General features: G+C 49.7%; 6 protein-coding genes across 6 annotated transcripts; 3 read left to right on the top strand and 3 right to left on the bottom strand.

Annotated features, from left to right (window-relative positions):
- Nucleotides 1-32: 32 nt before the first annotated feature.
- VTN77DRAFT_2630 (uncharacterized protein) lies at nt 33-8,406 on the top strand (the record flags this gene model as incomplete). The annotated part of the gene is made up of 10 exons (XM_069418491.1): nt 33-395; nt 450-536; nt 591-648; nt 703-1,036; nt 1,089-1,614; nt 1,669-2,260; nt 2,316-5,258; nt 5,323-7,082; nt 7,134-7,454; nt 7,516-8,406. 10 exons carry the CDS (start codon nt 33-35, stop codon nt 8,404-8,406), a joined length of 7,875 nt encoding a protein of 2,624 aa, XP_069282111.1.
- A 1,213-nt stretch (nt 8,407-9,619) lies between these two features.
- VTN77DRAFT_2629 (uncharacterized protein) lies at nt 9,620-10,097 on the top strand (the record flags this gene model as incomplete). The annotated part of the gene is made up of 3 exons (XM_069418489.1): nt 9,620-9,677; nt 9,773-9,848; nt 9,923-10,097. 3 exons carry the CDS (start codon nt 9,620-9,622, stop codon nt 10,095-10,097), a joined length of 309 nt encoding a protein of 102 aa, XP_069282110.1.
- A 523-nt stretch (nt 10,098-10,620) lies between these two features.
- VTN77DRAFT_2628 (uncharacterized protein) lies at nt 10,621-11,579 on the bottom strand (the record flags this gene model as incomplete). Its single annotated transcript, XM_069418488.1, has 3 exons — nt 10,621-11,135; nt 11,230-11,303; nt 11,434-11,579. The coding sequence occupies 3 exons, from the start codon at nt 11,577-11,579 to the stop codon at nt 10,621-10,623; spliced, it is 735 nt and encodes a 244-aa protein (XP_069282109.1).
- A 1,376-nt stretch (nt 11,580-12,955) lies between these two features.
- On the top strand, nt 12,956-13,655 carry VTN77DRAFT_2627 (uncharacterized protein; the record flags this gene model as incomplete). The annotated part of the gene is made up of 2 exons (XM_069418487.1): nt 12,956-12,983; nt 13,063-13,655. 2 exons carry the CDS (start codon nt 12,956-12,958, stop codon nt 13,653-13,655), a joined length of 621 nt encoding a protein of 206 aa, XP_069282108.1.
- A 1,944-nt stretch (nt 13,656-15,599) lies between these two features.
- Nucleotides 15,600-21,845, bottom strand: VTN77DRAFT_2626 (uncharacterized protein; the record flags this gene model as incomplete). Its single annotated transcript, XM_069418486.1, has 10 exons — nt 15,600-17,361; nt 17,421-17,477; nt 17,530-17,919; nt 17,970-19,204; nt 19,261-19,333; nt 19,389-19,472; nt 19,585-19,615; nt 20,702-20,856; nt 20,914-21,735; nt 21,811-21,845. The coding sequence occupies 10 exons, from the start codon at nt 21,843-21,845 to the stop codon at nt 15,600-15,602; spliced, it is 4,644 nt and encodes a 1,547-aa protein (XP_069282107.1).
- A 1,165-nt stretch (nt 21,846-23,010) lies between these two features.
- VTN77DRAFT_2625 (uncharacterized protein) lies at nt 23,011-27,021 on the bottom strand (the record flags this gene model as incomplete). Its single annotated transcript, XM_069418485.1, has 2 exons — nt 23,011-26,574; nt 26,632-27,021. The coding sequence occupies 2 exons, from the start codon at nt 27,019-27,021 to the stop codon at nt 23,011-23,013; spliced, it is 3,954 nt and encodes a 1,317-aa protein (XP_069282106.1).
- Nucleotides 27,022-27,484: the final 463 nt, after the last annotated feature.

The raw sequence follows: 27,484 nt of genomic DNA, 5'->3' as shown, positions 1-27,484 counted from the left end.
CTAATATACATACTTAGATTCAAGTTTCAATCATGGATCCATATTCTGAGAATGGGCTTCTTCTGTCGGAAAACCCGGAAGTGGTGACCTTGTCCGAGGTTAAACCGATAGAGCGAGCAAAAAATGAGCCTTCTTCGTTGGAAATACTGTCAAAGACCCAATCCCAACAGAGTTTTTCCGAATCCTCCAATGTCCCTGACTCATGGACTGATTCTTCTGACGGAGAAGTTCCAATTGCTATTGTTGGATTGAGCACACGCTTTCCAGGAGGTGCCGATAGTCCTGAGAAGCTCTGGGATTTGATTTCTCAGGGTAGAAGTGCGTGGTCAGAGATACCCTCAGAGAGGTTCAACTTGGATGGTTTCTATCATCCGGTCGCCAATCGAAATGGCTCGGTACGGTTCTGTTTCATCCTTCAAAATGATGCAAAGACTAATAAGATACGCCAGACAAATGTCCGTGGCGGTCATTTTCTTAAAGAAGATGTCTCGCTGTTCGACGCCCCATTCTTCAATATTAGTCCGAACGAGGCAAAGGTATCAATTTCCAAGTCGAGAGCTCAGGTATGCGGCAGGAGTTAACAACGTCAGGCTATGGACCCGCAGCAAAGATTGCAGCTGGAATCTGCCTATGAAGCACTCGAAAATGGTCAGTTCATTCCAACACGGTGGTCGTCTGTGAGATACTTACTGAGTTGTACAGCTGGCATCCCCTTGGACAAGATAGTAGGCACCAAGACAGCTGTCTATGTCGGCAATTTCACCAGAGATTATTGTGACATAACCGTGCGTGATCCGGAAACCGCCCCGTTATACTTTGCTACAGGTACTGGTCAATCGATGCTGTCCAACAGGCTGTCATACTTCTTTGACCTCAAGGGCCCCAGTATCACGGTCGATACAGCATGCTCTTCCAGCCTGGTCGCTCTACATCTTGCTTGTCAGAGCCTTCGAACTGGGGAATCAGATCAGGCAATTGTCGGGGGGACAAATTTGATATTCAGTCCCCATATTATGACTACAATGAGCTCATTGGGGTACGTGATCGTCCCTTTCCGTCTTATGGCTTTTCGCTAAAATAAAATCTAGATTTCTATCCTCCGATGGAAGATCATACACATCGGACCATCGTGCATGCGGCTATGGTCGTGGGGAAGGATTCGCAACCGTCATTTTGAAACCACTTGATGCTGCTCTGCGTGACAAGAACCCAATTCGAGCAATCATCCGCGGGACTGCCATAAACTCAGACGGTCGTACTACAGGCATCACCCTACCCAGTCGCGAGAGCCAGGTAGAGATGATAAGATCAGCTTATGCCGATGCCGGACTCGACCCTCGCGACACTGGATACTTTGAGGCTCACGGTACCGGTACCCAAGCCGGGGACCCAATAGAGATGAGTGCTATCCATGAGGTTTTTGCTTCCTCCCGTTCAAGTGACGACCCCCTCATCGTTGGGTCAATTAAGACCAATATTGGCCATCTCGAGGGCGCAAGTGGTCTCGCGGGCTTGATCAAGGCTGTTCTCTGCCTCGAGAAGGGTGTCATTCCGCCTAACATCAACTTTGAGAAACCGAATAACGAAATACCACTCGAAGAATGGAATCTGAAAGTGAGTCTGATTGTGTGCTGTCTTCAATCAATGCTGCTGCTAACGTTTCAACAGATTCCAACCACGCTCGAACAATGGCCACATCGGGCTCTTCGACGAGCTTCTGTTAACAGCTTTGGATACGGTGGTACCAATGCACATGTTATTCTGGACGAGGCGAAAGGTTACCTGAACAGTCTTTCGCGCAGGCCCTCCAGAGACAGCTCAATCGCAGTGCCAACTTCAACGAACGAGACAGGAAGGCATTCAGAATTTTATCGTTCTTTTGTCTTCTCGGCGAATGATGACATTGCTAGCTCCAAATTGGTGGACCGTATGCTTGAATACTTGAAGCTACAGCTCCACCAGGACGAGCAGACGTTCCTAGGAGACCTTGCCTTCACTCTTTCGGAAAAGAGAACCCGACTTCCATTGAAACTTGCCGTGTCAGCTTCCTCAATATCTGAACTGGTCGGAGAACTCGAAAGGAGAAATGCTTTCCGCAAATCCTTCCAGGCGCCGAGACTCGGTTTCGTGTTCACTGGACAAGGAGCACAATGGGCAAGAATGGGTGTCGAGTTGGAGGGTGTCTATGAAGCATTCGACAACAGTCTTCTCAGGTGTGAAGCCACTTTGGTGTCGCTAGGCTGCCCATGGCGCCTCCTAGGTAAGCTACTGTCCACAGTCTTTGATGATGTAAAACGATCCTCTGACCCCTATAGATGAACTTCATCGAGATGAGCATTCAAGCAAGATCAACAATCCCGGACTGAGTCAGCCGATATGCACAGCAATTCAGATTGCTCTTGTGGACTTGCTTTGTTCCTGGGGTGTCGAGCCTGCTGCCGTCGTGGGCCATTCCAGTGGTGAAATTGCCGCAGCCTACGCAGCAGGGGCTTTAAGCCTCGAATCAGCTATGGCTGTAGCATATTACAGAGGACTGTTATGCTCTCAAATGGCAGCTCGAGGTACCCGGGATGGGGGCATGATTGCTGTTGGCCTCTCTGCTCCTGAGACTAAGTCGTTCATTTCTCAGATTGAAGGGGGTCGGCTCAATATAGCCTGCTACAACAGTCCCCAGAGTGTTACAGTCGCCGGCGATAGGTGTGCAATAACCAAATTAGAGCAGCTATTGATCGCGAAGAAGATATTTGTCCGCCGTCTGAAGGTAGACGTCGCGTACCATTCACATCACATGCAGGACATTGCGCCGAGATATTCGGAGTTGCTGCAGAATCTTCAAGTGCAACATTCAGACGGCATCCAATTCTTCTCTTCTGTGAGCGGTTCTCTCATGGAATGCGGCAACCTAGTGGGTGACTACTGGGTTCGGAATATGGTTTCGCCCGTATTATTCTCCTCGGCCTTGAGAAAGATGTGTTTGGGCTCGGAGACAGGTACCCAGGATAAAACGAATGTCGATTTATTGATTGAAATCGGTCCACATGCGGCTCTTGCCGGTCCCATCAAGCAAATTCTTGACGACACGGATTCGAAATCGGACATTCCTTACATATCCTGTCTTCTGCGAAAGAAAAATGCGGTCAAAACCATGCACGACGTGGCAAACAGTCTCTTTATGAATGGTTCTGCGGTTGATTTCTGCTCCGTCAATGCTTCCGTCGCGGACAACGAACCTCAAGTCCTGGCTGACTTGCCCCCTTACCAATGGAACCATTCGACAGGCTACTGGCATGAATCCCGTATCAGTCGTGGCCATCGATTTAGACGATATGGGAGGCGTGACCTGATTGGTGCTCCAGAGGACAATCTCAACCCGAGAGAGCCTCGGTGGAGGGGTTTCCTTCGATTGTCGGAATTGCCTTGGATCAAAGACCACCAAGTTCAAGGCAAGACGATCTATCCAGCTGCTGGGATGCTGTCAATGGTCATAGAGGCCATGCAACAGATATCAGATAGATCCTCTGAAACACTCAAGGGAGTCAGATTCCGCGATATCAACATTGGTCAGGCTCTGGTGGTTCCCGATTCCAGTGATGGGATAGAAACCGTCTTGAGTCTCCATCCTTCAAGCATCCTATCATCGGCGGATTCTTCAAGTCCTTGGTTTGAATTCCGTCTGTACTCTGTCGTCTCAGAGGAATGGATCGAGCACTGTCATGGGTACGTTTGTGCCACGCCATCATCGCAGGTTGGAGAAGTGAACAACCAAGAAGCCCGCCAAAAGCAAAGAGCCATCGAGGAGCTTTTTACGACTTATGGACAGCAATGTCAGAAGGTCATAAACGTGGAGCGTCTGTACAAAACCCTCGATCACGTTGGTCTGTGCTACGGCCCATCATTCCAGAATCTCATCATGGTTTATGCATCTGGCACAGATAACAAGGCTCTGGGAACCGTGTCGATTCCAGATACGGCACGGTTCATGCCTCAGAATTTCGAGTTTCCGCATATCCTTCATCCTGCCACGCTTGATTCTGTTTTCCACACGCTATTTCCAGCTTTTTCGAATGATCAAAATGGGCTACAACACCCATTCGTGCCGACATTCATCAAACAAATGAAGGTCTCCACTAGTGGGTTGAACGTTCCTTCGAAGAAGCTGAAAGTAGCGTGTTCGGTTCTGCAGAACAACTTCCGCCAGATCGACTCGAAGATCACTGCTGTGGCAGATGGGTGCGCCAACATTGACCCTTTGATCGAAGTAGAGGGTCTCAGGTGTTCTGCAATTGCGAATATGGCATCTGCAGCTAGCTCAATAACAGAAGATCGGAAGTTATGCTTCAAAGAAGTTTGGAGCGAGGATCTTGACCTCGCCTGCCCCGCTGATATAAAACATATCTTCCATCCACCGGAACACGATCAGGCTCTGTCAGAAATTGTGGCAACTTTTGAGGCAGCATCACTTGTCTTCATTCGGCGGGCTCTCTCGGAAATCAAGGCAACCGATTTTGAAAAGATGAAGCCTCATTGTCAGTTCCTATACCAGACGCTGAGACAGATAATAGAAAAAGCGCAAAGAGGAGACCTGGGACATCAAGCGCTCCACTGGCTGGCGGCATCAGAGAAAGAAGAGGAACGGCTGATCTCTTCTGCAAGGACTCATGGAGCAGAAGGGAAAATGCTCTGCCGTATGGGAGAAAATTTGACGCGTATCATGCGAAACGAGACCGAGGCATTGCCAGTAATGCTCGAAGGGGACCTGCTTTACGAACTTTATAGCACTGGGCTTGGAACCGAACGATCCTTTGAACAACTTTCAAGCGTCATCGGCAAACTCGCGCACAAGAAACCAGACATGAACATCCTGGAGATCGGCGCCGGAACCGGTGGCGCAACCATGTCCATCCTCCGCACACTCGGTGGAGCGGAGAACGAATATCCGCGTTTCTGTCATTTCGATTTCACAGACATTTCTCAGGGCTTCTTTGAGAAGGCGCGTGAGAAGTTTAGGCCGTGGGCGGCTCTGATGGATTTCAAGAAATTGGATATCGAAGTCGATCCGCAGAGCCAGGGTTTCTCTGCGGGCAGCTACGATCTCATCATTGCGGTGAATGTTCTCCATGCAACAAGCGAAATGAAGAACACGTTGCAAAACGTGAGGAGGTTGCTAAAGCCTGGAGGAAGGCTAGTTCTGATGGAAATAACACATCCATTGCTGCGAACCATCATATTATATGGTGGTCTCCCAGGGTGGTGGTCTGGTATGTAATGTCTATCGACATTCTCGTGAAACATTAAGAAACATTAACTGATGGACCCAACTAGGTGTCAATGACGGCCGCACATCTGGACCAACAATCACCGAAGATGAGTGGCATGCCTTGCTCAAAAACACGTCATTCTCTGGAGTGGATATCTGTCTTCGAGATTTCCCTAACGAAGCCGATTACCTTTACAGTGTCATGGTTTCAACGGCAGTTGAGGATGCGGAGAGTCGCTATCCAGATGCTGTGATCATTGATACCTGTCGACAGAGTTATGTGTCCGCAGAATACCTACAGAACAGTCTACAGACTTCGTGCGGCATTAAGTCTGAACTCTTCAATCTGGATGCACCAACACAGACGTATCATAACAAAGTCTGTATTGTTCTGGATGAACTACGAAGACCAATTCTACGCGGGGCTGATTCTGCGAAATATGAACGCATCCGCCAGGTTATCTCTTCGTCTAAGGGCGTCATATGGGTGACACGAGGCGCTACCATCGAATCATCGAAGCCTGAGTCCAGTCTGATCTACGGGCTCCTGCGTTCTGTTCGCTCCGAGGACCAGAGCAAAAGGATCGTTACCCTCGATTTCGATTCTGAAAACGTACTACCAGCTCAGCAAGCCGCCGAGTCAATTCTCCGCATTTTCCAGAAATCCTTCAGGGAAGGTCAGCAGCTTGAGGATACAGATTTGGAGTTTAGCGAGCGATCTGGCCGCCTCATGATCCCTCGGATTGTCGAAGATCGATTCGGAAACGATTACCTCGCAAAAGGACCTCAAGATTCGACGACGGAAATGGTGATCTTTGAGGAGAGTGAGAGACCGCTAAAGCTGGAGATAGGAACCCCCGGCCTTCTTGACACTCTTCGGTTCATTGAAGACTCTAAAATGACAGAGAAGTTGCCTGACGACGAAGTCGAGATAAGGGTTGAAGCTTCCGGCATCAATTTCAGCGACGTGATGGTGGCAATGGGACAACATATAGAAAACTTCCTGGGCTGTGAATGTAGCGGCATCCTCACAAAAGTCGGGGCCAGGGTGACGCATTTGAAAGAAGGAGACCGTGTGTGCACACTTGCCTTGGGCACGTTGAAGACCCACGTCCGCTGCAGGGCAGACTTGGTACAACGGATCCCTGACGACATGACTTTCGACGTTGCAGCATCACTCCCGGCCGTATATTGCACGGCATACCTTTCGCTCATTGATACCGCTCGTTTGCAGAAGGATGAAACCATTCTCATCCACGCTGCAGCTGGCGGGGTCGGTCAAGCAGCAATCAAGCTTGCACAGATGATCGGAGCAGAGATTTTCGTCACAGTTGGCACTGTAGAGAAGAAGCAATTTATTATGCAAACTTACGGTATCCCTGAAGACCACATCTTCTCCAGCAGAGACGCCTCTTTCGCTGAAGGTGTCTTGAGGATGACAAACGGAAAGGGTGTTGACGTGATCCTCAATTCTCTTGCCGGAGAGCTCCTTCGCGAGTCATGGAACTGCATCGCCAGGTTCGGGCGATTCGTCGAGATCGGAAAGCGTGATTTCCTCGGAAACAGCAAGCTGGAGATGGAGCCCTTCATTCGCAACGTTTCCTTCTCGTCCGTGGACCTGACGGGGATCTTCCGTCACAGACCGGAGCTGGGTAGCTCGCTTCTCGCGAAAGTCATGGGATTAGTTCGCAGTGGAGCTGTTACTCCTGTTACTCCGATTACGACTTATGCGATTTCCAGGGTTGAAGAAGCTCTGCGGACGATGCAAGCTGGAAAACACCTGGGGAAGGTGGTTATTACACGTCATTCCAGGGATCCTGTCAAGGTACGAATATATTGACCCTGTTGCGTTCAATGGTTCTAACGGTTTAAAAAGGTGATTTCTAAACGTGCGATGAATCATACGTTCAAGGAGAATGCTTCTTATATTATCGTTGGCGGTCTTGGGGGATTGGGGCGATCGATTTCGAGATGGATGGTCGACAGAGGAGCCAAGAATGTTATCTTTCTCTCCCGATCTGGCGCTGCGAACCCGGAGGCTGCTAATTTCGTCGACGAGCTGAGAAGGGAGGGCGTTAACGTCGTCGTATTTGCATGCGATGTGTCAAAGCTCTCTCAGCTCGCTAAAGTGGTGGAAAGCTGCGCAGAGCAATTACCTCCTATTCGAGGGATAATCCATGCTGGCATGGTTCTTCAGGTAAGACCAAGATAGGCACCTGACGCTGCTTTGCGCAGTAGATATTGACTAATATCGGTAGGATTCTATTTTTGCATCGATGTCCTATGAAAAGTTTCAAGCTGCGGTCAAACCGAAAGTTACAGGGTCCCTAAACCTGCACATGCTGTCCATTGTCATGAATTGGGACTTGGATTTCTTCGTGATGCTTTCCTCAGCTGCCGGCATTGTGGGCAATTCCAGCCAGAGCAACTATACAGCCGGTTGTGTTTTCCAGGACGCTCTTGCACGTCATCGCAATGCCAATGGCCTACCAGCGGTATCTCTTGATCTCGGCAGGATATTGTCCGTTGGGGCGGTAGCCAAGAACCAGAACTACGCGAGCAACCTGGAACGGTGGGGGTTCACAAATATCTCCGAGGGAGAGTTCCATTCATTGCTTGAACTTGCGATCTTTGAGTCTCGACAGATTCCTGAATCCTCCCAAATCATTACGGGACTCGACACGCAGCGTCTCATAGCCAGTCGAACGAGCGGCGATACGAAAGACACGCCGTTATGGTTCCGCGACCCAAGATTCAGCCATCTGATGCAGACGGGACAAGACAAAGGTACAGAAGACATCCAAAAAGCCAAAAGCGTCGCCAGCCTGCGAGAATCTATCGAGGCGTCCACTACATATCCCGACGTGATCAGAGTGATCACCGAAGCCATCACAACCAAGCTGGCCAAGATGCTAACGCTGCCGGCGGAGAACATTGATCCGTCGCGGTCTCCAGCAGCGTATGGTGTGGATTCGCTTGTGGCAGTGGAGCTGCGGAATTGGCTCTACCAGGAAGCGAAATATGATGTCCCCATTTTCGACATTCTGTCTAAGTCTTCGTTGACGGCGCTGGCCAAGCATGTTGCTCTCAAATCGAACCTTTTGAGCGAGGAGTTGCGTGAGGAGGCAGAAAAGGATGCTGGAGAGTAATGTTGTGCATGTATCTTACATGTATCTAGCAAGCAAATCAAGTCTGCGCTCATCCAGGTCACGAAGGTGATCGCTTTCCTTAGTGCGAGGGAAGGGCATAGACGAATCAACTAGGTATGCGAATAAAGTGAGTTGTATTTGATAATCCTAAGATGACCCATGGTAGTTACTACAGTGGCTGTGCACCTATTATGCGGATACATAGTACACAGTACATGTAACTCCTGACTCTTCGCCCCTGTCAAGAATCCCGCTGAGTACATACGATGGTTAGTCCCGTCAAAAGAGACGATGAAGACCAACGCTGTGTTTTGACGAAGAACTAGAACACCTAGCTCGACAAGTCTTTGCTTTAGTCAATTCTAGTAGAGAAGATCAGAATCATGAGAATCTACACTGATCATAAACCCAAATTTTGACAGGTTCAATGTGCTTTCATCCCTTTCGTCATTGTCTCAGATGACTGCATAACTGCCTGCTTCAAGCCGAGATCGCTTCGTTCCTAGAAATTGAGACAATCGAACACCCATTCGGGAAGATTGGCTAACTTCCCAAATAGGTAATATTCTCTCATTACCATACCCTAGGTATATTACTCCATACATAGGTAGGTACTAAGGCGTTTAACTCTAACACCCCCTTGCAGCTGGCTCAGCCACTAGAAAACAAAAAAAAAACCAACCTCTTACCGACTTATCTCGGAGATCTGACTCGGCTTCAAATTCACGTAGTAAATTTAACATCATGCGCCACATCAATAGTACACCGTCACATGAACTCTATTATGCTCTGTGGCAGTGCAGCCTAATTAAGGTTTATGTCGAGTAGGGATGGCTGCTATGACATCATCACTGTGTCTCCCGATCATCACCTCCTTCCCTTTCTGAACCCATGACCTGTGATTGACCATTACCGGCCAGTTTCCAATTGTGGCAGCTTGCTTTACTTATTGTCCAAAGCTGCAGGCAACTTAGAAGAAGCACTTGTGAAAAGGCGTGTCAACTGTGTCAACGCGCGCTCGTCTTGACAACGACCATCCAAACTCATACTACAGTATACATGTATGTGTACATGTACTATTCTATTGTTACCGCGCTTCGAAAAACCCTCCGCCTGCGCTCACTGTCGACTTGAGATCAGCGAAAAGAAGAACAAGACGAGACACCGCCACCTAAGAGAGCAATCGATCAACCAATCAGCCAGCAAACCAGCCATGGATGCCTTGGATAACGAGGTCAATGTGATTCTGCTGATTATTATCACTGTCTTCAGTAAGTACAACAATCTCGCTAGCTTTTCGTTTACACTATCCCAGAGTATATACAAATCTGTGCTGTACTGTACATGCTAATGATTCTGCCTACAGTCCCCCCTCTAGGCGTATTCCTCCTCTCCGGCTGCAGCACCGATCTCCTCATCAACATCCTTCTCACGATTCTGGGGTACGTCTTTTATCATTGTCTTCTAAACACACAACTATCCTTCCTATCCATTCCCCTTGTTAACTGGCTTCCAGGTACTTTCCCGGCCACATCCACGCCTTCTACCTCGAATACGTCTACTACGATCGTCGAAAACTGGGGCCCCAGGGCGGTATCGGCCGCAGACCCGCGCCGGGAGTCTACTCGCAGAAGATCCAGAATGGTGGCTATCCCCCGCAGGGGTATGGGAACTATGGGACGATGGAGTAGTCAGCAACCCAAACCAGACCATAGAAGCAGCAGGGCTGTATGCAGAAGCAGAAAGGGCATCTCGATCTCGACTCATATGCTACTGGTTAGAGATGAGATGAGGTCGGTTCCTCCTTTCTGGTTATTGATGGGCGGCTTTCTTTGGGCGAGAGTGTTTTTCTTGGGTCATAATGGATAACTTGGAAATGATCGATCACTCCATTCCCGGGCTGGAGACTGGGAGGATAGTGATCGATTGACAATGCGGGAATTGCATGCCTGGTGCGAACTTCTCTTGTTCGCTTGGAGGGTTGAAGAAGGATTGGATTGTTGTACGAACGTTGGCTTTGCGGCCAACTTTTTTGGTCTTAGTTATTGCTAATAATATTATTGTTCCTGTTTAACGTTCTCTTTTCTCTTTATAGTCTGCTTTCTGTTATCCGTTTTTCCTAAACTTACATTACACTACAATCAAAACCAGGCTGAAACTAGAAAATAATACAATATATGCAATTCCTATCAATTCTCCATCATAGTCTCTCTCCTACGTAGCTGTCTCAGTCCTATTACTGCCCTTCAACGCAGGGAAATTAAACGCCATGCTCCGACCAGCCTGTCCGCTCGTCCGAGGAATGCTCCCTGAGCCAGGACTCCACCACAACGCGCCCACCCAGGGCTGCACGTTCCAGCCGACGAGGAGGGTCACGTTTTCCCGCTCGGCGATCTTGCCTGAGATGTCGGTGATTTGGTACTTTGGTTTCTGGTTGCGGAGGTGCAGGACGCCTGGAGGAGTAGCGTCTTTTTTGGACTGTTGCGTCTTCTTGTTGTTTTTGTTGTTGCTCTTCTTGGATGTCCCCCGGCTAGTCTTGCTGCTACTAGGGAAGAACCGCTCCTTCAGGGCCGCGACGGAGTAAGGGGACTCGGGCGCCGGGATGATGGTATCCCAGATGATGGCTTCGGAGTTGTGGGTGATGTTACTGGCGCGAGAAGAGGGCGGGTAGGAGGCGAGGACGTAGACGAAGAGCTGTTTCGTATTCCAGTTGAAGAGGGGGGAGAAATCTGAGTACACCATCACGGCAGGATTAGTGGGATGTTCATAGCCGTGCGACTTAAATGGCTCAATGGAGTGGGAGGGTAAAAATGGCAAACGCACCAGCGTCTAAATCGAATCGGATCTGCGCATATTCCTCCCTCTTCGTCGAGTAGTAGTGTGGCCGGCCCTTGATTCTGTTCATGCAGCAAGACAAGGTCAGCAAGCTGAAAAGCACGAGCATCCCTGATTGATCGCATTGAATAAAGAAATCAACAAACGACTAATCAATGAGCTAAACTCCTAATTCATTGCGAGGAGACATACACCTGCACACCCTTCAACTCCACGCTCGACGCAACATCATCAGCTGGGTATAGCAGCACAGAGAGGGCAGCCAGGCCCGCGATGAAAAGGGCGACGGTAGTAAAGAAGCCAAAGACGGCCTGGAGGCGGTTGAGAGATGAATGCATGGTGTGTTGACTCGACAGAAAGAGAGGGACAATCAGGACGGGCGCGACGCAACAGGGACAGCAGTGTTAGGAGACAGTCAGTCAGTCAGGGTAACTGCGCCCTGTGTGCTCTGTACTGACTGAGCTGCTAGTCCCTGGATACAATAGGGTCGGAAGATTGTGAAGGGTGAAGAAGCAAGCAATGGTTCCAGCGAAAGCCGGAGTGCGGAGTTGAAGCCACTGTGGCCGATTGGATCATTGGGCTGGGCTGGCTCGAGGATCCGCGCGGATGTCTTATCGATAAGCAAGTAGACATAGACATTGCCATTGATCAACACTTTCAGTATTCCGTACAACCATTCTTCCTTCCTTTCCTTTCATACTGTTTCAAAATAAAAAAAATATATTATTACATCATTATACTAAGTTTGGAGTAGCAGGGTATTTGTATTTCCACTGCAGTGCCGTCAATAGTCCAGAGCACCGATAGAACGAAGAGCACGTACCTTTTTTTTTCTTTTTTTCTTTTTTTTTTTGCTTTTTTGCTTTTTTGCTTTTTTTGCTTTTTTTTGTATCAGAAATGACAAAGACGATTCAAAACCTGAGCAGCAGCTTCATAACGCATCCTCCAGCACTTATGTATCACAAGCCCAAACAACAGATGACCCGTTTCGGGAACCTTTCCTACAGCATAAAGCTCTTCTACCACGTGATCCTCTTTGTCATGGTAAGGCGTTTTGGTTGTAGCGATCATATACAACACAGACCCCATGGCAATTATCTCATCCTTTATGGAGAGACGATAGAAACTGAGGTTGATTATATTGTTAGCGATTCCAAACTTTTTATTTACACTTGGAAGCGGCTAGTGCCAAGTCATGTGATGTGGTTCCCACAAGATTGGAGGGGTCTCTCTATCAAGCAGCTCAGTACTGTGCAAGTGTACTCCGGAGTACGTGATGGAATTTTTTTAGGTGAAACCCTGTCTCACATCTACTGTGACTGAACTACTCCGTATGTATGTGTCAGAATGTTGGTTCTGGCCGACATCTCCACCAGGATCAAACTAAAACAGGCAGGTGATCTCTCATCTCTTATCGATAAGAGCGAGCAAACAAACGTGCCAAACATGGCCATCTTTCATACAACCTTGAAGACAAAGAACATCCGTCTAAACACGATGTATGTCTTAATTGTTGTGTCGTGATATTATTTCTTTCATCTGTTCAATTCAGTTGGCATATATAAATTCCATTTCATCCCCCCTTCTCGCACATCCCATTCCATTCCATCCCATCCTATCCACACGATCCCAAGTCTACCAGCTCTCATCCCAATTAGGTCGCTCTTATACTTCCATCAAGCCAAGATCTATCTCGAGAATCGCAAATCGCAACATGGGGGATCATACACTCTTCTTCTACGGTTAGTACAGCGTTTTTCATTGATTGAATTTTGATGAAAAGCGCCGTGTGTTAACTAGGAATCTGACTGACTACTATAGGAACCCTCATGGCCCCTCAGATCCTCCACCGTGTTATCCACGGCCACTCAAACCCTGAGCCCTGGCAGAAGGCCCTGTTGACCGTCAAACCCGCCATTCTCCACGGCTACCGCCGCCATCGTGTGCGGGGCGCCGACTATCCTGGCATCATACCTGTGACGGCCAAGACCAGCAGCGACGGCTCGACCCAAGGAACCACCCCGGAAGGCAGCAGCAACATGGATCATTCTGTCCTGGGAACCCTTGTCACGGGCCTTACAGATGGCGACATCTACCGACTGGACTGCTTCGAGGGATCTGACTACGAGAAGCGCAAGGTGAAGGTCCGCGTCCTGCGGAGTGCCGTGGGGGGTAATGACGACGACGACAAGAACCCGACGAGCAGCGACCCCACCACGAACAACGACCGGAGCATCCAGGATGTGCTGGACGAAGCTCGCGCGCAACTCGCCGACGAGGGGGAAGAGGTCGAGGCCATGACGTACGTTTGGATCGGTGGGGAAGAGGCTCTCGAGGATCGCGAGTGGGATTTTGAGACGTTCAAGAGGGAGAAGTTGCAGTGGTGGGTGGATGCGGATGAGAGTGAGTTGTGAAGCGTGAAGACATAGATTGATGGCGGTTCGATTTAGAGGAGCATGGAATGATAGACTAGAATGGAATCTGGTCATTGGATAAATAATGTCTGATGAAGTACAGCCAATACTATAAGACTGAAGAAATGCAGAAGATAATGCTTGGAGAAAGACTAGACCAGAAGGAAGGAAGGGACATGATAAACAGAGACCACATATTCACACAGACATGGAAAGAACAATAGTAAAGCTATATGTAAATAAATATAGATATGTCACCATAAAATAGGAACGTTGTTGGCGGGCTACCTAGTTCAGATTCACCAAGAAGCTGGTAGCAGGGCATCTCTTTTTGGCCGAATCTGCAACAAACGTAGATAAAGAAACATAGTATTTCTCCTATAAGTCTAGGCAGCTAAGTTTCTCATCTACGATGCAACTATAGAATCCCGCTAAGGAGAAGTAGTGGCAGCGAAACAGGTGTTGCTTACACCCCTATCACGGGAACGATCACTATTTAAAAGCTCTCCGAGAATCGCTCCGAGACCCAGCATGTATTTATCCAACATGAACATAATAAATCATTGGAAAGTGCAGACCTCTGTCCCGACCAAAGCATACGACAACAGCACGCTCACTGCTTCGAATGATCTGGGATACCTTCCTCTCCGCATCCAGGGGGCGGGATTGACTGCGATCGCGAGTCCCTGCTGTGGCCGTCACCGGGCTGACAGCTACTGTCGGGGATGGCATATATAATCCGGACCCTGCTGCTTGACTACCTACCTACCTACTAGCAGGGTGACATTCCACGATGTAGATAGACAAGTTGTGTGGACCTCCCAGAAGACCAAATGGTCTTATATCTAAGTATGGACAGTTCACTAGCAAAGAGAATCAAGTTTTATTCACAATATACTTACTTACTTTTAGGTATGGATGCTCCACCACACTCCATTTAAGATATGCTACTCTTACTATCGAAGAAGAGGGGCCTACTAACTACCCAGGTACTGTAGTCTGTAGGTAGGAAGGAAGGAGTAAGTAGGCATCTCCAACCTCAAATTTCCATAATCATCTGAAGGCATTACATTATTCAGTTGCTCCGGTATTGCATCTGGGATATCATGCAATTAGATATAGATAGGACATTCCACAATATATGTAAGTAAGTAGACAAGTTGTGGACCGTCCACAAGACCAACAACAGTCTTATATAGTATGGGACGGTCCCATAAGCGGAGAAAATGAAGTTTCGCCATCATCATCACCCATCAACTTACTTACGGATGGATGTACATACAGTACCACGCTTACATCGTACAGTACAAACAAGACAGCTTTCAACTTTGAAAATTTACAGGTAGTCATTACAGCAGTACAGCATACAATACACAATCACAAGCAGCCTTATATTTGAAATCGAGCCATGCTGTCCCGTCCTGTTATTCTGATATCTTCTTTCTTATGTTATGTGCATTTTTTTTTACTCATATCAATAAGTAGCTTAGCCTAGCCTAGCCTAGCCTAGCCCACATGCGCAAATGCAAACGCAGACACAAAACGCCGAGGATTCATTCGCCCCGAATACAATCACAATAACAATGATGCCATACCTACATCAATATCAATATATCCTATCCTGCCTGTCCTGCCTCTCCTGTATGGGATGGAATGGAATGAGCCCGCCTTGAAAAAAACTAGACGAAGCGGAACGGAACGGAACGGAATGCTGGGAAGGGACATGCATCACATCACACTGGAGGTTAAAAAAAGGAAAAGGAAAGGAAAGGAAGAAAGAGTGAAAGAAACAGTGTAAAGAGAATGCCGCTCCTCCGAAACAATCGCTCTGGCTGACCCTACCAAAAGCACTAGCACTCATAAACATCCCAGCTACACAGCTCATACCCTTCGTCCCAACACTAAGACATCGCCTCAGCTTCATCTAGTAAAAAAAAAGTCATCTCACTTCTCGCTTTTACTCCTCTGTTTGACCTGCTTAGGACTGCCCCTCGGGCTGTCTCGGACCACCCCAGACTTGCTGCTGCTAGAAGGCGGCGTACCGGGAACTTGGACCTCGACTGTGACTCGCTTGGGCGAGCCCGTTAGGTCCCATAGCTCATCGACCCAGTTCTCGGTGGATTGATGATGATGCCGTTCGTGCTTCGGCGACGTTGGGCTCGTCGCCTTGCGCGCTAGTCTCGGAGACGAACGTGGTGGTGGATCTTCCACCTTTGATCTGCTGCCAGTTTCAGGAGTTTTAGGTCTGGCTGTTGTCTCAGTTCGTTGGTCTGTGGCAGGTTCCACTACTTCGGGGTCGACCTCGACCACTTCTGGTCGGTCGTCAGGCTGTTCCTCCACGGAACTGCTGCCGCTTTTCTGGCGTTCAGCTTGCCGAGTATCAATATCGCCTGACCGAGACTGGCTTCTTTCATCTAGCCTGTGAGATGTCGAGCGCGTCTCGACAGATTCAATAGCATCGGCTTCAGATTGTATCCCTTTGGAGAGCTCTTCCTCGAGCTCTTTCTCGAGTTCTTCCGGAGACTTCGACACAGAACGGTCTTCCTGCTCGGTTGACACATGAGCAGACCCCAGGAGAAAAGAGATTGGTTTCTTGTCAACTAGCGTCTTCTCGCCACTGACTTTATTTCGCTGGATATTCTCCTGCTCCTCCTGCAACTTGTAGAGAAAATCGCGAAGCCGACGTCGCAGAAGCCCCGATATCAAAGGCGGCCAGTCTCTGTCGGCACTCATTTCCCTCCGTAGCAACTTCTCCACAAACAGATCCGGGTCCTGCGCGAATTTCTCGAGATACGCGAGTAGGTATAGCCCGCAGTCCGAGAAGTTGGGCTGCAAGGGAATCTCATCCGCAGCCATGCCCCTAATCTCCTTTGGGTCGATTTGCAGCGATCGCTTCGACATGGCTTCCTCCAGGAGATATGCGCGAAGACTTTTGATTGCAGGATTGCGGGTTGCACCGAGTGAATCAAAGGTGATAATGACTGGTTGGTGGGTGTCATGTTTACGGCCTTTTCTCTTCTGTTTCGTCGCTTTCTGTTCGGCTGCCTGTTCCACTTCCTCCCGCTCAGCTGAACGGGATCCGTCTCCGGCGGTGGAGAATTTTGGAGGAGAAGAAGTCGGGTTTTCCTCTTTCTCAGGCCATTCGTCATCGGATTCGTGTGCGTGTTCTTTAGAGACGTCTGGTGCTGTATCAGACAATGTCATAGAAGCAAAAGATTGGCGAGTCGTTTCTTCTGGCTCGACTACTTCTGCCTTGTCAGGTTCATCACCAGGGGGAGTCTCAGGGATTTCTTCTTTTGGAACGTCTCTGTGCCTGGGCGCAGGCTCCGCGCTTGCGCTCTCTTCTCTCCGCTGCAGACTCGACAAATTGCAAATAATTGCAAGATACCAGTGTGCACTCTCGTTGATGGGCACGATGACGTAGTCATGGCTGAAGAGGTCCACGTTTCTCGTCCATTTCTGAACGCCCTCGTAGTTGATACCACGCTTCCCCCTCGGCGTATTTGTCAGGGTCGCAAAGAAGTAGGAATTAAAAAAGTATATCCTTTTTGAGGCCTCCGGGTTGGTTCGCTCCAAGTGATGTTCAAGGAACCGAAGATAGAACCCGATTAGATTGTCGTTTAGGAATTCTCCGTCTCGAAGTCGTTCAATGTCATGATGGTCCACTTCTGCTTTCTTCTTTCCCTCACGAGGATACACAAGCGGTCTATGATCGTCAATATAACTCTCTGTACTCGAAAAAAGCGACAAAAGCAGACTACTCACCTGGACCACTTTGGTAGAGCATCATTGGACTTCTTCGGAGATGGAGGTCCCTCATCACTACAGACGTCAGCAACCAGACAAGCTGTAACAAACACAATTGGCTACCAACCTAATCAACGACACTGGACCACGGCGCGCTTTGGAGCGGGTTTCGCGGCCTTCTGAAGGCGAACTAGATTTCTTGACTGGAATGGGAGTACAGGAGTCGTCTTCTTTCGCGACGGGATGGCTGTGAGTATCTGCGGCAGGTGAAGGCTGATCCCGAGTAGATGAATCCGTCAAACGGCGTGGCGGCTGTTTTTGAGCGCCAGCGGGTTGGCTAGCAACAACACCGTCATCACCCTGAAGAGAAGCCGAGAGCTTCCGTCGTTTAACATGCTCGACTTTAACCTCGGAAACGGAATCCGGGGTAGTCTCTGTGCTGGGACGCTTGCAAGGGTTGATCTCACGACGTTTGGCCTTTCGCAGGCTTTCAACAAACGCCTTATCCATCCAATCACTTGATTCTATAAGCATGAAAGTTGTGTCAAATGGGTAGAGGAGACTCACCTTTCTTTTTTCCGTACTGTCACGCCCTTCGTCTCAAGCAGACTGCACAGGTCAACTTTGTCTTTTTCCGACTGCAACTCTATGTCCATCTCTTCATCACAAGACCCTTCCGTCTTGGAAAATTTTAATCGGACCTTTCGACTCCCGTCCCCGCCTTGAAGAGCCAGAGCAACCTTCCGCACGGGTACGGTTGTATTCTCAGCCGCCTCGGTCTCGTTGACTGCCGCAAGTCCAATAGTCTCATTGCTGTTATCAAAAACGAACTCGAACGTCTCCTTCTCGGAAGCAACTCTCAAAACAGACCCGAAACGAAAGAAAGAAGCTTCGAATAGACGCACGTGAGACTTGCCATTGGTCGACTTTCGGTGTTTGCGATGTTTTTTCTCTTGACTCTGGCGTGAGCTAGCAAATACCGTCGGTTGAATATCACTAGGCGACATGCCTTTTCTAGCATCTTTCTCGGAGCGGTCAGCAGATCGCGACTCTGAAGTGCGATCTCTCTTGGAAGGAACGGAGAGCGAGCTGGGCGCTGGTTGGACTGTTGCTTCGCCCTGCAACTCGTCTGGGCTCTCCCTCATGTCAGAAGTGCGGCGTTTGCCGTCTGCCGGGACGAACTGTCTCTGTAGACTTGGGCTCTCTCTCGAAGACCGTGCTCCGATCCCGTTTGTAGGATTGTAGATTTCGACACTCTCAAGGACGGTCCGATTGGTTGGCTGATCTAGATCTGATGACAGGCTTCGAAGACGCCGTTGCTTGATATTCTGAGCAGAGGATTCGGCCCGACCATCACCTGCAAACAAATCCTGCTTCTTTTGTAGGCTATGCTTGCTACTATTTTTTCGAGGAATTGCCATTAGTTTTTCTACTCCTCGATACTCGCCCACCTCGTTTCCGGACTCTGGTGGCTTCCTCGCCCTTGCTGAACCTTGGCTAGAAGTCGAAGAGAGCCGATACCCACGCGGGGCTTCAGGGGATAGGACTGGTGAAGAATTTCTTCTAACTTGCACCTCTTCATCGTCCACCAGGTCGATCACGGGACTTGAGATATCTCTTCGTTGGCGTTTTGCGGGCCTCTCGAAGTCGTCAACCTCTGCGGGGTAATTCACTTGAGGACTGCGAGGAGCCGGAGAAGTCTGATCATTAACCGGCTGTTTTGATTTTCCTTGAGCGCGAACGGGGCCGCTTTCTCGAGAATTGCGGGAAAGAGTATCCACGGGCTTAAGCATAGCAAGCGACTGCACACAACACACGTCAGATGAATGCGTAGCATAGACCCAAAATGACCCCGTACCTGCACTGATGTTTTCCCTGCTTTGCGGAATGTTCCCCCTGGTATGATCGGGACCTCATCGCGATGTTTCCTACTATACATTGTTGGATATGAGCGAAAAGACTCATCGACGATCCGATACCACGTACTCAAAACTCGGGAATAATCTGCGCTCGTCCGATGGAGTATCCACGTGCCGCCGCTTGTCCAGCATCAGATTTCGGGGTGCCGTACTATACACAGGTGAAATCAGAACGTTATCTTCCGGAGGTAGATTTACAGACGACCTCTTGGCGTGGAGGGCTGGGGTAAGGAAGGTTCGGTTAGTTTGAGCTGTGGACGTACAGGTTGGGGCTTTTGGGCATGGTCGGAAACACTGTCCCGAAAATAATAAGGTTGTGATTGCAAAGCGCGTATGATGATTGCGAAGAGAGAGCCAAGGCCTTACAATTGACGACGGCTTCCCTGACCCCGGAAAAGATATGTCCACAGGGGATTATTCAAGGAAGAAGACCACTTCTTCCTCTTCCTCACTCACACCGGACGTCCGCGCCGGTTCTCCCAGCTCGAAAATACCATGGGCTGCGGAGGACGACAGGAGGATAATAACGTCGTGGGGAGCAGTCCGACGGGAGAAGCAGCAGCAAGGCAGGTTCTCAAATTTAAAGAGCTGCATTTAGTCATCAAGATGCGCATTTGAGAATGTCTCAATAGTCAGGCATCACTGTACCTGTCCCGGAACAGTACAATGATGTTTCCAATCCCACCGGAGGTAAAGTGAAGTTACACGGACAGGACACACGATGATGAATGATGCGGGCTCGCAGCTGCGGCAAAAGGCGGTGCTTTTCTGCCATTGACGGGCAGCCAGCTGGTTGGTTGGTGGAGAATGAGTTGTCCCGCAGTAGGCAATTTTGGGCAATTTTTCATGCTATTCTTACGCACGAACAGTGAATTATTCAATATTATTTCAGAGTCAGGTATTTAACAACACTCAAGCAGAAACAATGTCTAATGGTATTACAATTAAACATAATGCTACGTGTCACAATTATTTACTACAGCCGTAAACCATCAAGGCTCATCAAATGGCAGTCAGATTGCTGCCCAAATGCGTAGCATTCAAATATCAAGGGAGATATAATCTGAATCATCGACTACACTCCAACTGATTGGGGGTTATTTTGTTCCATTTCCCTTTTTGTTTTTTTTCTTTCTGGTCATTTTTTTTGGTCATATGACGTCTTGCATCACGTCAAAGAGAGAAAAAAGCAAACTAACATGCAAGATTCGCCCGAAGCTCCCAGAACCAAGTGAAATAACGCGTACCGATAGAAGTTACTATACAGGGCCGTATCAACCTCAAATGAACCAACCACCTTTTAATTGTTCAAAGACGCCGCCCCCTTTCCCTTTTCCCCCGTAGAATCATCATTGGCTGCAATTCTTCGGCGATCCGCACCATGATGGTGATGGTGGTGGTGATGGCCTTGATTGCCAGCTGCCTTCTCCTGACGCGCCTGATCAATGGCCGATCGCTGGGCGATGCTGTCGTCGTGGCTCTTCCAGACAATGTTCGTGTCAGCCGGGAACGCCAGCAGACGTTTGATGGTTTCCCTAGGTGGCCTGTTAGCAAAGAAGTCTGGAGAGGATCTCAATGAATGTTGATAATACCTAATTTTGATATTCCGCCCACCATCAATTCTTGTCCAAACGCTCAAGACGTCCTCGCCACTGCGGACGCTGAGAACCGCACCACAGACTTCATCTCCCGCTTCGGCGAATTGATCGCCGACCATTGCTAGGAGGAGATCCTCCCAGTAGCGGTCTGCAACACCCTTCTTCAGCCTGACAATCCACTTCCCACCCTTCTTATTTGCCTCATCTTCCCAGACCGGACGGATGCCTTTCTTGAAGATGTGGTAGTCGGAAACAGTAGGAAGAAGAGACGGCCGTTTCAGATGAGAGTAGATAGTCCAGAAGCTCTCAACGGAGGATATCGACGCGAGAGGAACCGTGGACTTCTCGTAATCGGAATACTTGGGAGTCGGCGGACGATACCAGACGACCCACGTCGACTTCAAAGGATGTTCCTTCAGAGCAGGGGCAGGAGCGGCATTATTCAATGAGGACGAAGAGGCTTTCGATTTCACATTGTCTGCTGTCGACGACTCTTGCTCGCTGGGGGAATCGCGCTTATTATCTCCGGATCCTTTTGACGACGACCCTAGGTCGGATGTGCTCCCGGAGCTCTTCGGGGTCTTTGCAGGCGACCCAAAGGAGGCAAAGGCACCCGAACCCAGGCCAAAGGCGTTCGAAGCGCTGGAAGAAGGCGATGAGACACCAGCAGAGAGGGGGGAAAGGGCGTTGAAAGGGTTGGAGCGTCCGTGGGAGCTGTCGGGCCCAAAGCGCTTCGATGAATGACTGCGGGGAAGATCAAGTTTGGCGCCGCCCTCCTTGTCAGTTCCGGACGTAGACAGCGACAGCTTGCTTGAGCTGGCCCCGCCGTTTGGCGTTAGTCGCGGGTTACCGTGCAGAGAAAGCACCATCGTTTGCGTGGATTCCACTTACTTCGATCTCCGGGTCCACAGGTTCGCGTTATCCATCGAGGAAGCGGCTACGACAGCTCAGAAACAGAGCGGTCATGAGACTGCCAATGGGCGAGACGGAGCGAGACGGAGCGTGTAGGAGCGTGTAGGAGAGTCAGCGGGAGCAAGAGACAATTGGCAATCAACAGGCGCAATCACGGAGTCGAAAGAAAAAAAAAAGGTACTGAATTACGGGATAGGCGGAAGAGCAGACAGGCGAAGAGAGAAGTGTTTTTGCTGGATGTGTAGATTGATGCTGAGAGAGAGATGTCTTCTTCCTTTGCCCTGCGAGGCGCCTCATTCAAGCTTTGCCGAACCCCAGCCAATCGCAGGCCCCCCGCCACAGCCCAAGAGGCTCCACTGCCGTCTCTTCCAACTTTTTCCTGCCGGCCGATTCGCCTCTTCTTTCTTTTCTTTCTCTTCTCTCATTACAAACCCCAAGACCACCAACTCAAATCATCGCCAGATGCTTCTATGCTCCTCCACAGCCCTGGCGATTCCGATGTGTGCGTCGAGATTAATTGGCTTTGATCCACACTCCGCATCTAAAACCATCATCACGAGGGCTTCCGCAGCTACCATGATGCGGTGATGACCTGAGGTACGGGACATTATTGGCTGTTGTTGCAGGATTATGTGGTGGTATTAGAGACTCAGTTACGTCTCACATGGTCTTGTCTCTTGGTATGTCTGCTCTATTCGTGTGTCCACGCATTCTTCCAGATGAAGAAATCCAAGAGCTCTGGTAATCCGAGACGCTCAACCGCACCTGACTCTTGCTTTGCGAGACGCTGGTTGAGCCTGACGTCCAAAGGCAAAGTCTGATCGTTGTTTTATCCAAGCCTGATTATTGATCCCTTGACCATACTGGCGAGGCTGACGTTGGCGAATGAATAGTAATAAATGCCTGCTTCACTTACCTTCTTCTATCCGTCGAAAGATTCTTGTAATGCTGCCCTGTCCGCTGAGAGAGTCTAAAAATATATGTTCTTGTTTAGGAATTTCTGAGTGCTTTACTACATAGTACCAATTGCAGGGAGAGGATAAATAAGCGTTTGGTTCGTTCCAAAATAGGGAAGATCATCTATTTTTGGTATTTGTACCCAAAGGGCATCCTATCCTATCCCCACGTTGTATATACAGTACATCATCAGCTTAGTTACTCAGCCTTGTAAGAGATCAGCTAGTCTGTCTCGAAGGAATGCGCATAGAGCGTCCCATCCCGAAGCTCGTGTATGCTGTCTTTATCAGAGGGCGATCCAACCTCCGGATACCTTCGTCCATCTCTCAGTTCATGGATCGTGATTCGCCGATGGGCCTTTTTCCCTCGTCGTGCGCGTGGTGCAGAGGACGAGCCGCGTAAGGAGGAGTCGACACTGCAGACCTCGCTAGAGGCAACACTCGACGGAGATGCCTCCATGTCGCCTCTATAGATAGATGACTGCAACATGTAATCCGCGACCATGGCAGCCCCACCGCTGTAATACCACTTCCGCAGATCCGTCACATACGCACGCTCCTCAGGGCCATACTCGACTGGCGGGCCTGTCACACGAGGCTCTTCAGCTTCGCCGTGGAAGACCGCCCAGGCGCTGCTGTCGGTGCTCAACAGCATCATGGAGTGGTTAAAGCTCTGGACCTTGAAGTTGCGAAGAAGGATCACATCGCCTTCCGACACAGCAGGAAGCGACGTCTTCTGGGGTCGAAAGATCTGCGCAGGAAGCGTCGTACCAGCCATAGACGGATCAGTGAGTTGCAGAGTCAGATAGTGATCGCGAAGACCAGAGGTAGCACGCGCTACGGGGGAAGCTTCAACAATGACGGAGATGGTGTCGATTTTGGAATTGAACCAATCAACAAGAGTAGCAAGCGGAGAGAAATATGACACCCGACTACGCAAGCCTGTGGCACGGCGGTTTGGTTCAGGAAGGACCTTGTGAGCTTCGGGACTTGGCCTTTCAGCAGTGTCCACACTTTCGCGGGTAGATTCATCGTCGACCATGACGACTTCATCGAGGTTGTCTTGCGCAGCATGTTCATTATCAATGTCGCCATCGACTCTGTTTTCGGCAAGATGAGAGTCAATGTCTTCAGCGGGCTGCTGCGGTGATGCAGGACCGTCTGTCCAACGTGGTCGAGATGGGCTAGGTGTAGTTGGCCGTTCGGGAGACTCAGTTTCATCAGGCATATCTTCAGCGTAGGATGACAGACCAGCTAGTGGTTCCTGTAGGCGAGGATATGTCTCAACGTCCTGCGTCGCCTGCGGCGTTGGCATCAACGTCTCAGAAGTAGTTTGGTGTGTCGATATCTGGTTAACATGGTCCACCTGGGTAGGCTCCGGGCTGACGAGCTGCTGGCCGGATTCTAGATAAGTCTTATCGCTTGGCTGGTCAGTAGCGGGACGTATCGATATTGCCCCCTCGTCTAAAGGAGCGTGGCTCGTATCATGAAGCACATCCTGAGATGCCTCTGGAAGGCGTTGCTCGTTGTTAGTTTCCTCGGGACCCGGCGGACGTTCACTAATTCCTAAACTCGATTGCGTGCCAAGTAACTCAGGGTGTATTGCGGCCTCTATGGATTCCGTCGCCACGGCTTGAGCTTGACTTTTCTCATTCTCATTTTCGGGAGGAGGATAGTCGTTATCGTGTTGAGCGACATGGTCTTCTGTGATTTCCATGCTGTCCTGCCCAAGCTCACTCTCTTCTTCCTCCTCATCGGAATCAGGCTCCGCATCAGAACTAGCATCCACCTCCGCAGTCACGGTTTCTCCCCGTTGTTCATAGTCATCAGGCAGCTCCTCTTCGACCTCGCTTTCAGCGACTTCCTCATCCTCAGAATCGTCCTCTTCCACGGACCGAGAATCCGACTCTTGCTGCATCGCGCGCGATGGACTACGTCGGAGATCTTCACTCGGTCGGTTCAATTTGGTGTCCTGGCGCGCTTGTGCAGCCGGAGGAGGACGCTCTTCATCGCTGTCGCTGTCTATGACAATGACTTCGGGTTGCACAGTTCTCTGGGGTTGTTGCTGTTGTTGAGGTCTCATAAAGTTGCCCTCGTCCTCCAGGTCTGATTCAGCCTGGGAAGATTGTTCGACATCCTCAGACACTTCTTCCTCTGATTCGTAGTCGTCTTCAGACACGTCTTCATCATAGTGCTCGCCATCTTCCTCTTCGTCATATTCGCTGGCATCAGTGACATCGTATGTCTCCCTTGGCACATTCCCTAATTGATCACTTCTATCGTCTTCTTCTCCCCCCTCTTCGTCGAACTCTGCTTGCGCTTCCGCATCAACTGCGCTCTCCTCATTCTCATTCGCTTCTGAAGTCTCCTCTGAAGCGATGGATATTATCTCCTTATCTGCGTGTTTTCCACCCAGCCCTCCTTCCTGTTCAACGTCCGCTTCGTCGACTACTTCTTGCTCATCGTCTTCGAGCTCTTCTACCTCCTCTTCATCTTCTTTATCTTCTTCTTCCTCTTCATCTTCCTCCTCCTCTACCTCTTCATCTTCAACTTCCTCTTTGTCGTCCACCTCCCTTGGATGTTCCTCCTCCATCTCCACCTCGTCCCTTTCTTCCTCTTGACCCATTTTATCATCGGAAATACTTCCGGTATCAGACTGGATAACTTCAACGTCATTTAATTTTGCCTGATCCTCCTCAGAGCGAACGGCTGCCAAGGTGGTCTCGGCATCTTCCTGAGATGGGATAATCTGTGGCTGATCAACACCGTTCATCGCTGTAAAGCCAGACACTTGAGGAACGAATTCGGACTGAGACTCCAGAGGCACAGCTTGTTGAACATCGACAGGCATGGCCTCTGCTGTACTTTCACTCATTTCGATGTCCCTTGAGACTCCATCTTGATTGAGAGGATGTTCCTGGACCTCCGGGACAGCCGTCTCCGCCGCCGGTAGATCATTGTTCGTATTTGCAGGTATGAGAGCATTTGGACGATCTTGTTGTGCGGAAGAAGGTCCAAAGAAATATCCAACGGAAGACGTTGATGTAGATACTATCGGTGAAGGTGTAGGGAGATCAGGAGAGGTAAGCGGATGCAAACGTGGAGTATCTGTAGGGAGATGATCTCCGCGGTCTGCAGCTCTTTCCGAAAGATCTCCTGGAGGTAATGCGATCAGAGCAGGCGCAGGAGGATGGGCTGGTTCCTGTGCGGCCTGCTGTACCGGATGTAGAGATTGGGCATCGCCGATCGACTCCACAGGAGTGTGATCAGAGACGTCCGCTTGAACATTTTCACCGGTAGAGATAGCGGCGGTCGGCTGTTTTACCACAGTCGCGACACCTGTTGTCCTTCCATCTTCCGTCACGTGGCGTTGATCCTTAAGTTCACTGTCCACATTCGCTTCTTCAGCATCTTGAGCAGTCTGTTCCAGGTCCTTTTCATCAAACAGCCAGTCCTCGCCGTTTGCAGATGGTTGATCTCTTGTTGGACTTGCAGGTTCATCCACGAGTCGCCATCCATTGCTTGGAATGCTGAACCTCGGCCGCTTTCTCCCTTTGCCCGGCACGTATCCATCCTCCTCCGCGAAAGGATCAAATGCAGAGTTTAACGGACTTCCCAGAGACACCCGCACCGATCTAAGGAAAGCAGGGGATTCCCATTCCCCTGCAGGCGGAACGTCGGTGGACGGCGCCGGAGCGGCGGTTTCAAACGCGATCTCGCCTTCCGCACGAGGTGAAGGGGAACGATCGATCTCGAGTGTAGCTAAGCATTCGGAATTTCGAGTGATCTGTACGCGCCATCAGAATCATCCACAGAATCTGACTGCAATTCTTGGGAGAAATACCTTGATCTTGACGTGCTTCTCGAATTGCAGATTCCAGGGCAATGACCTTCCAGGCGTGGCCTTTGCCTCCTCATTGTCCGTCCACCTGGCGCCATCCAACCCGAGAGTGACCTCGTCACCAATCCCGACCTTGGTGCGAGCAACCTCCTCTGCGCAAAAGCCATGGAATGTGACCTTGACCTGGCCGTGGTGACGTCGCAAGCGAAAATCGGGCTCGGCGAGCAGCAGACTGAAAGCTCGATTCGAATTTGAGTACGGCCACACGAGGGTGACCACCGCATGGAAAGATCGTTGGTCCAAGTTCTCCAATGCTGGAGAGAGCTGTGCAATGGGAACGAGGCTTGTCTGCGCAGGAACTTCACGCGACTGGGCAGAGTCGCTAGGTTCCATGATTGCAGCTGTCGAGACGGAGCGGATTCGGCATCCTCTACCGCGAATCCTGCATAACTAAGACGATTGTTGGCAGAAAATGGGGTGTGGCTTGTCCAAGAAGAAGGAGAGCTAATAATAATGGGAGTTAATCCAATGCTGGAGCGAAAAGTGGTTGGAATAGAAAGGATGTGTCTGCTTTCCTCGGTCGGGTTGCTGCGTCACGGCGGAACGATGAGCTTCCAGTGTTGCCGGCCGTCGCGTTAGTTACGGTTACCCACCGCGGTTTGCACTCCGTCACCTTACGGTACACCATACTTAAACTTATATTTGCCAACACTGGTCCGGCTTAGAAGAGTTGAAGAATTAGGTAGAAAGGCGAATAATACAAGCGATGGTTATTTATAGGATGAGACTGATTCACTAAGTAGTAATTATCAGGATATTTCAATAATGGAATCTTTTGGCTCGCTATCATTTTTTA

This window comes from Rasamsonia byssochlamydoides (assembly GCF_041956645.1).
Source record: "Rasamsonia byssochlamydoides strain NRRL 3658 unplaced genomic scaffold VTN77scaffold_2, whole genome shotgun sequence".
In the NCBI taxonomy this organism is placed as follows: Eukaryota; Fungi; Ascomycota; class Eurotiomycetes; order Eurotiales; family Trichocomaceae; genus Rasamsonia; species Rasamsonia byssochlamydoides.
This window is presented reverse-complemented; position numbering and strand designations above follow the sequence as displayed.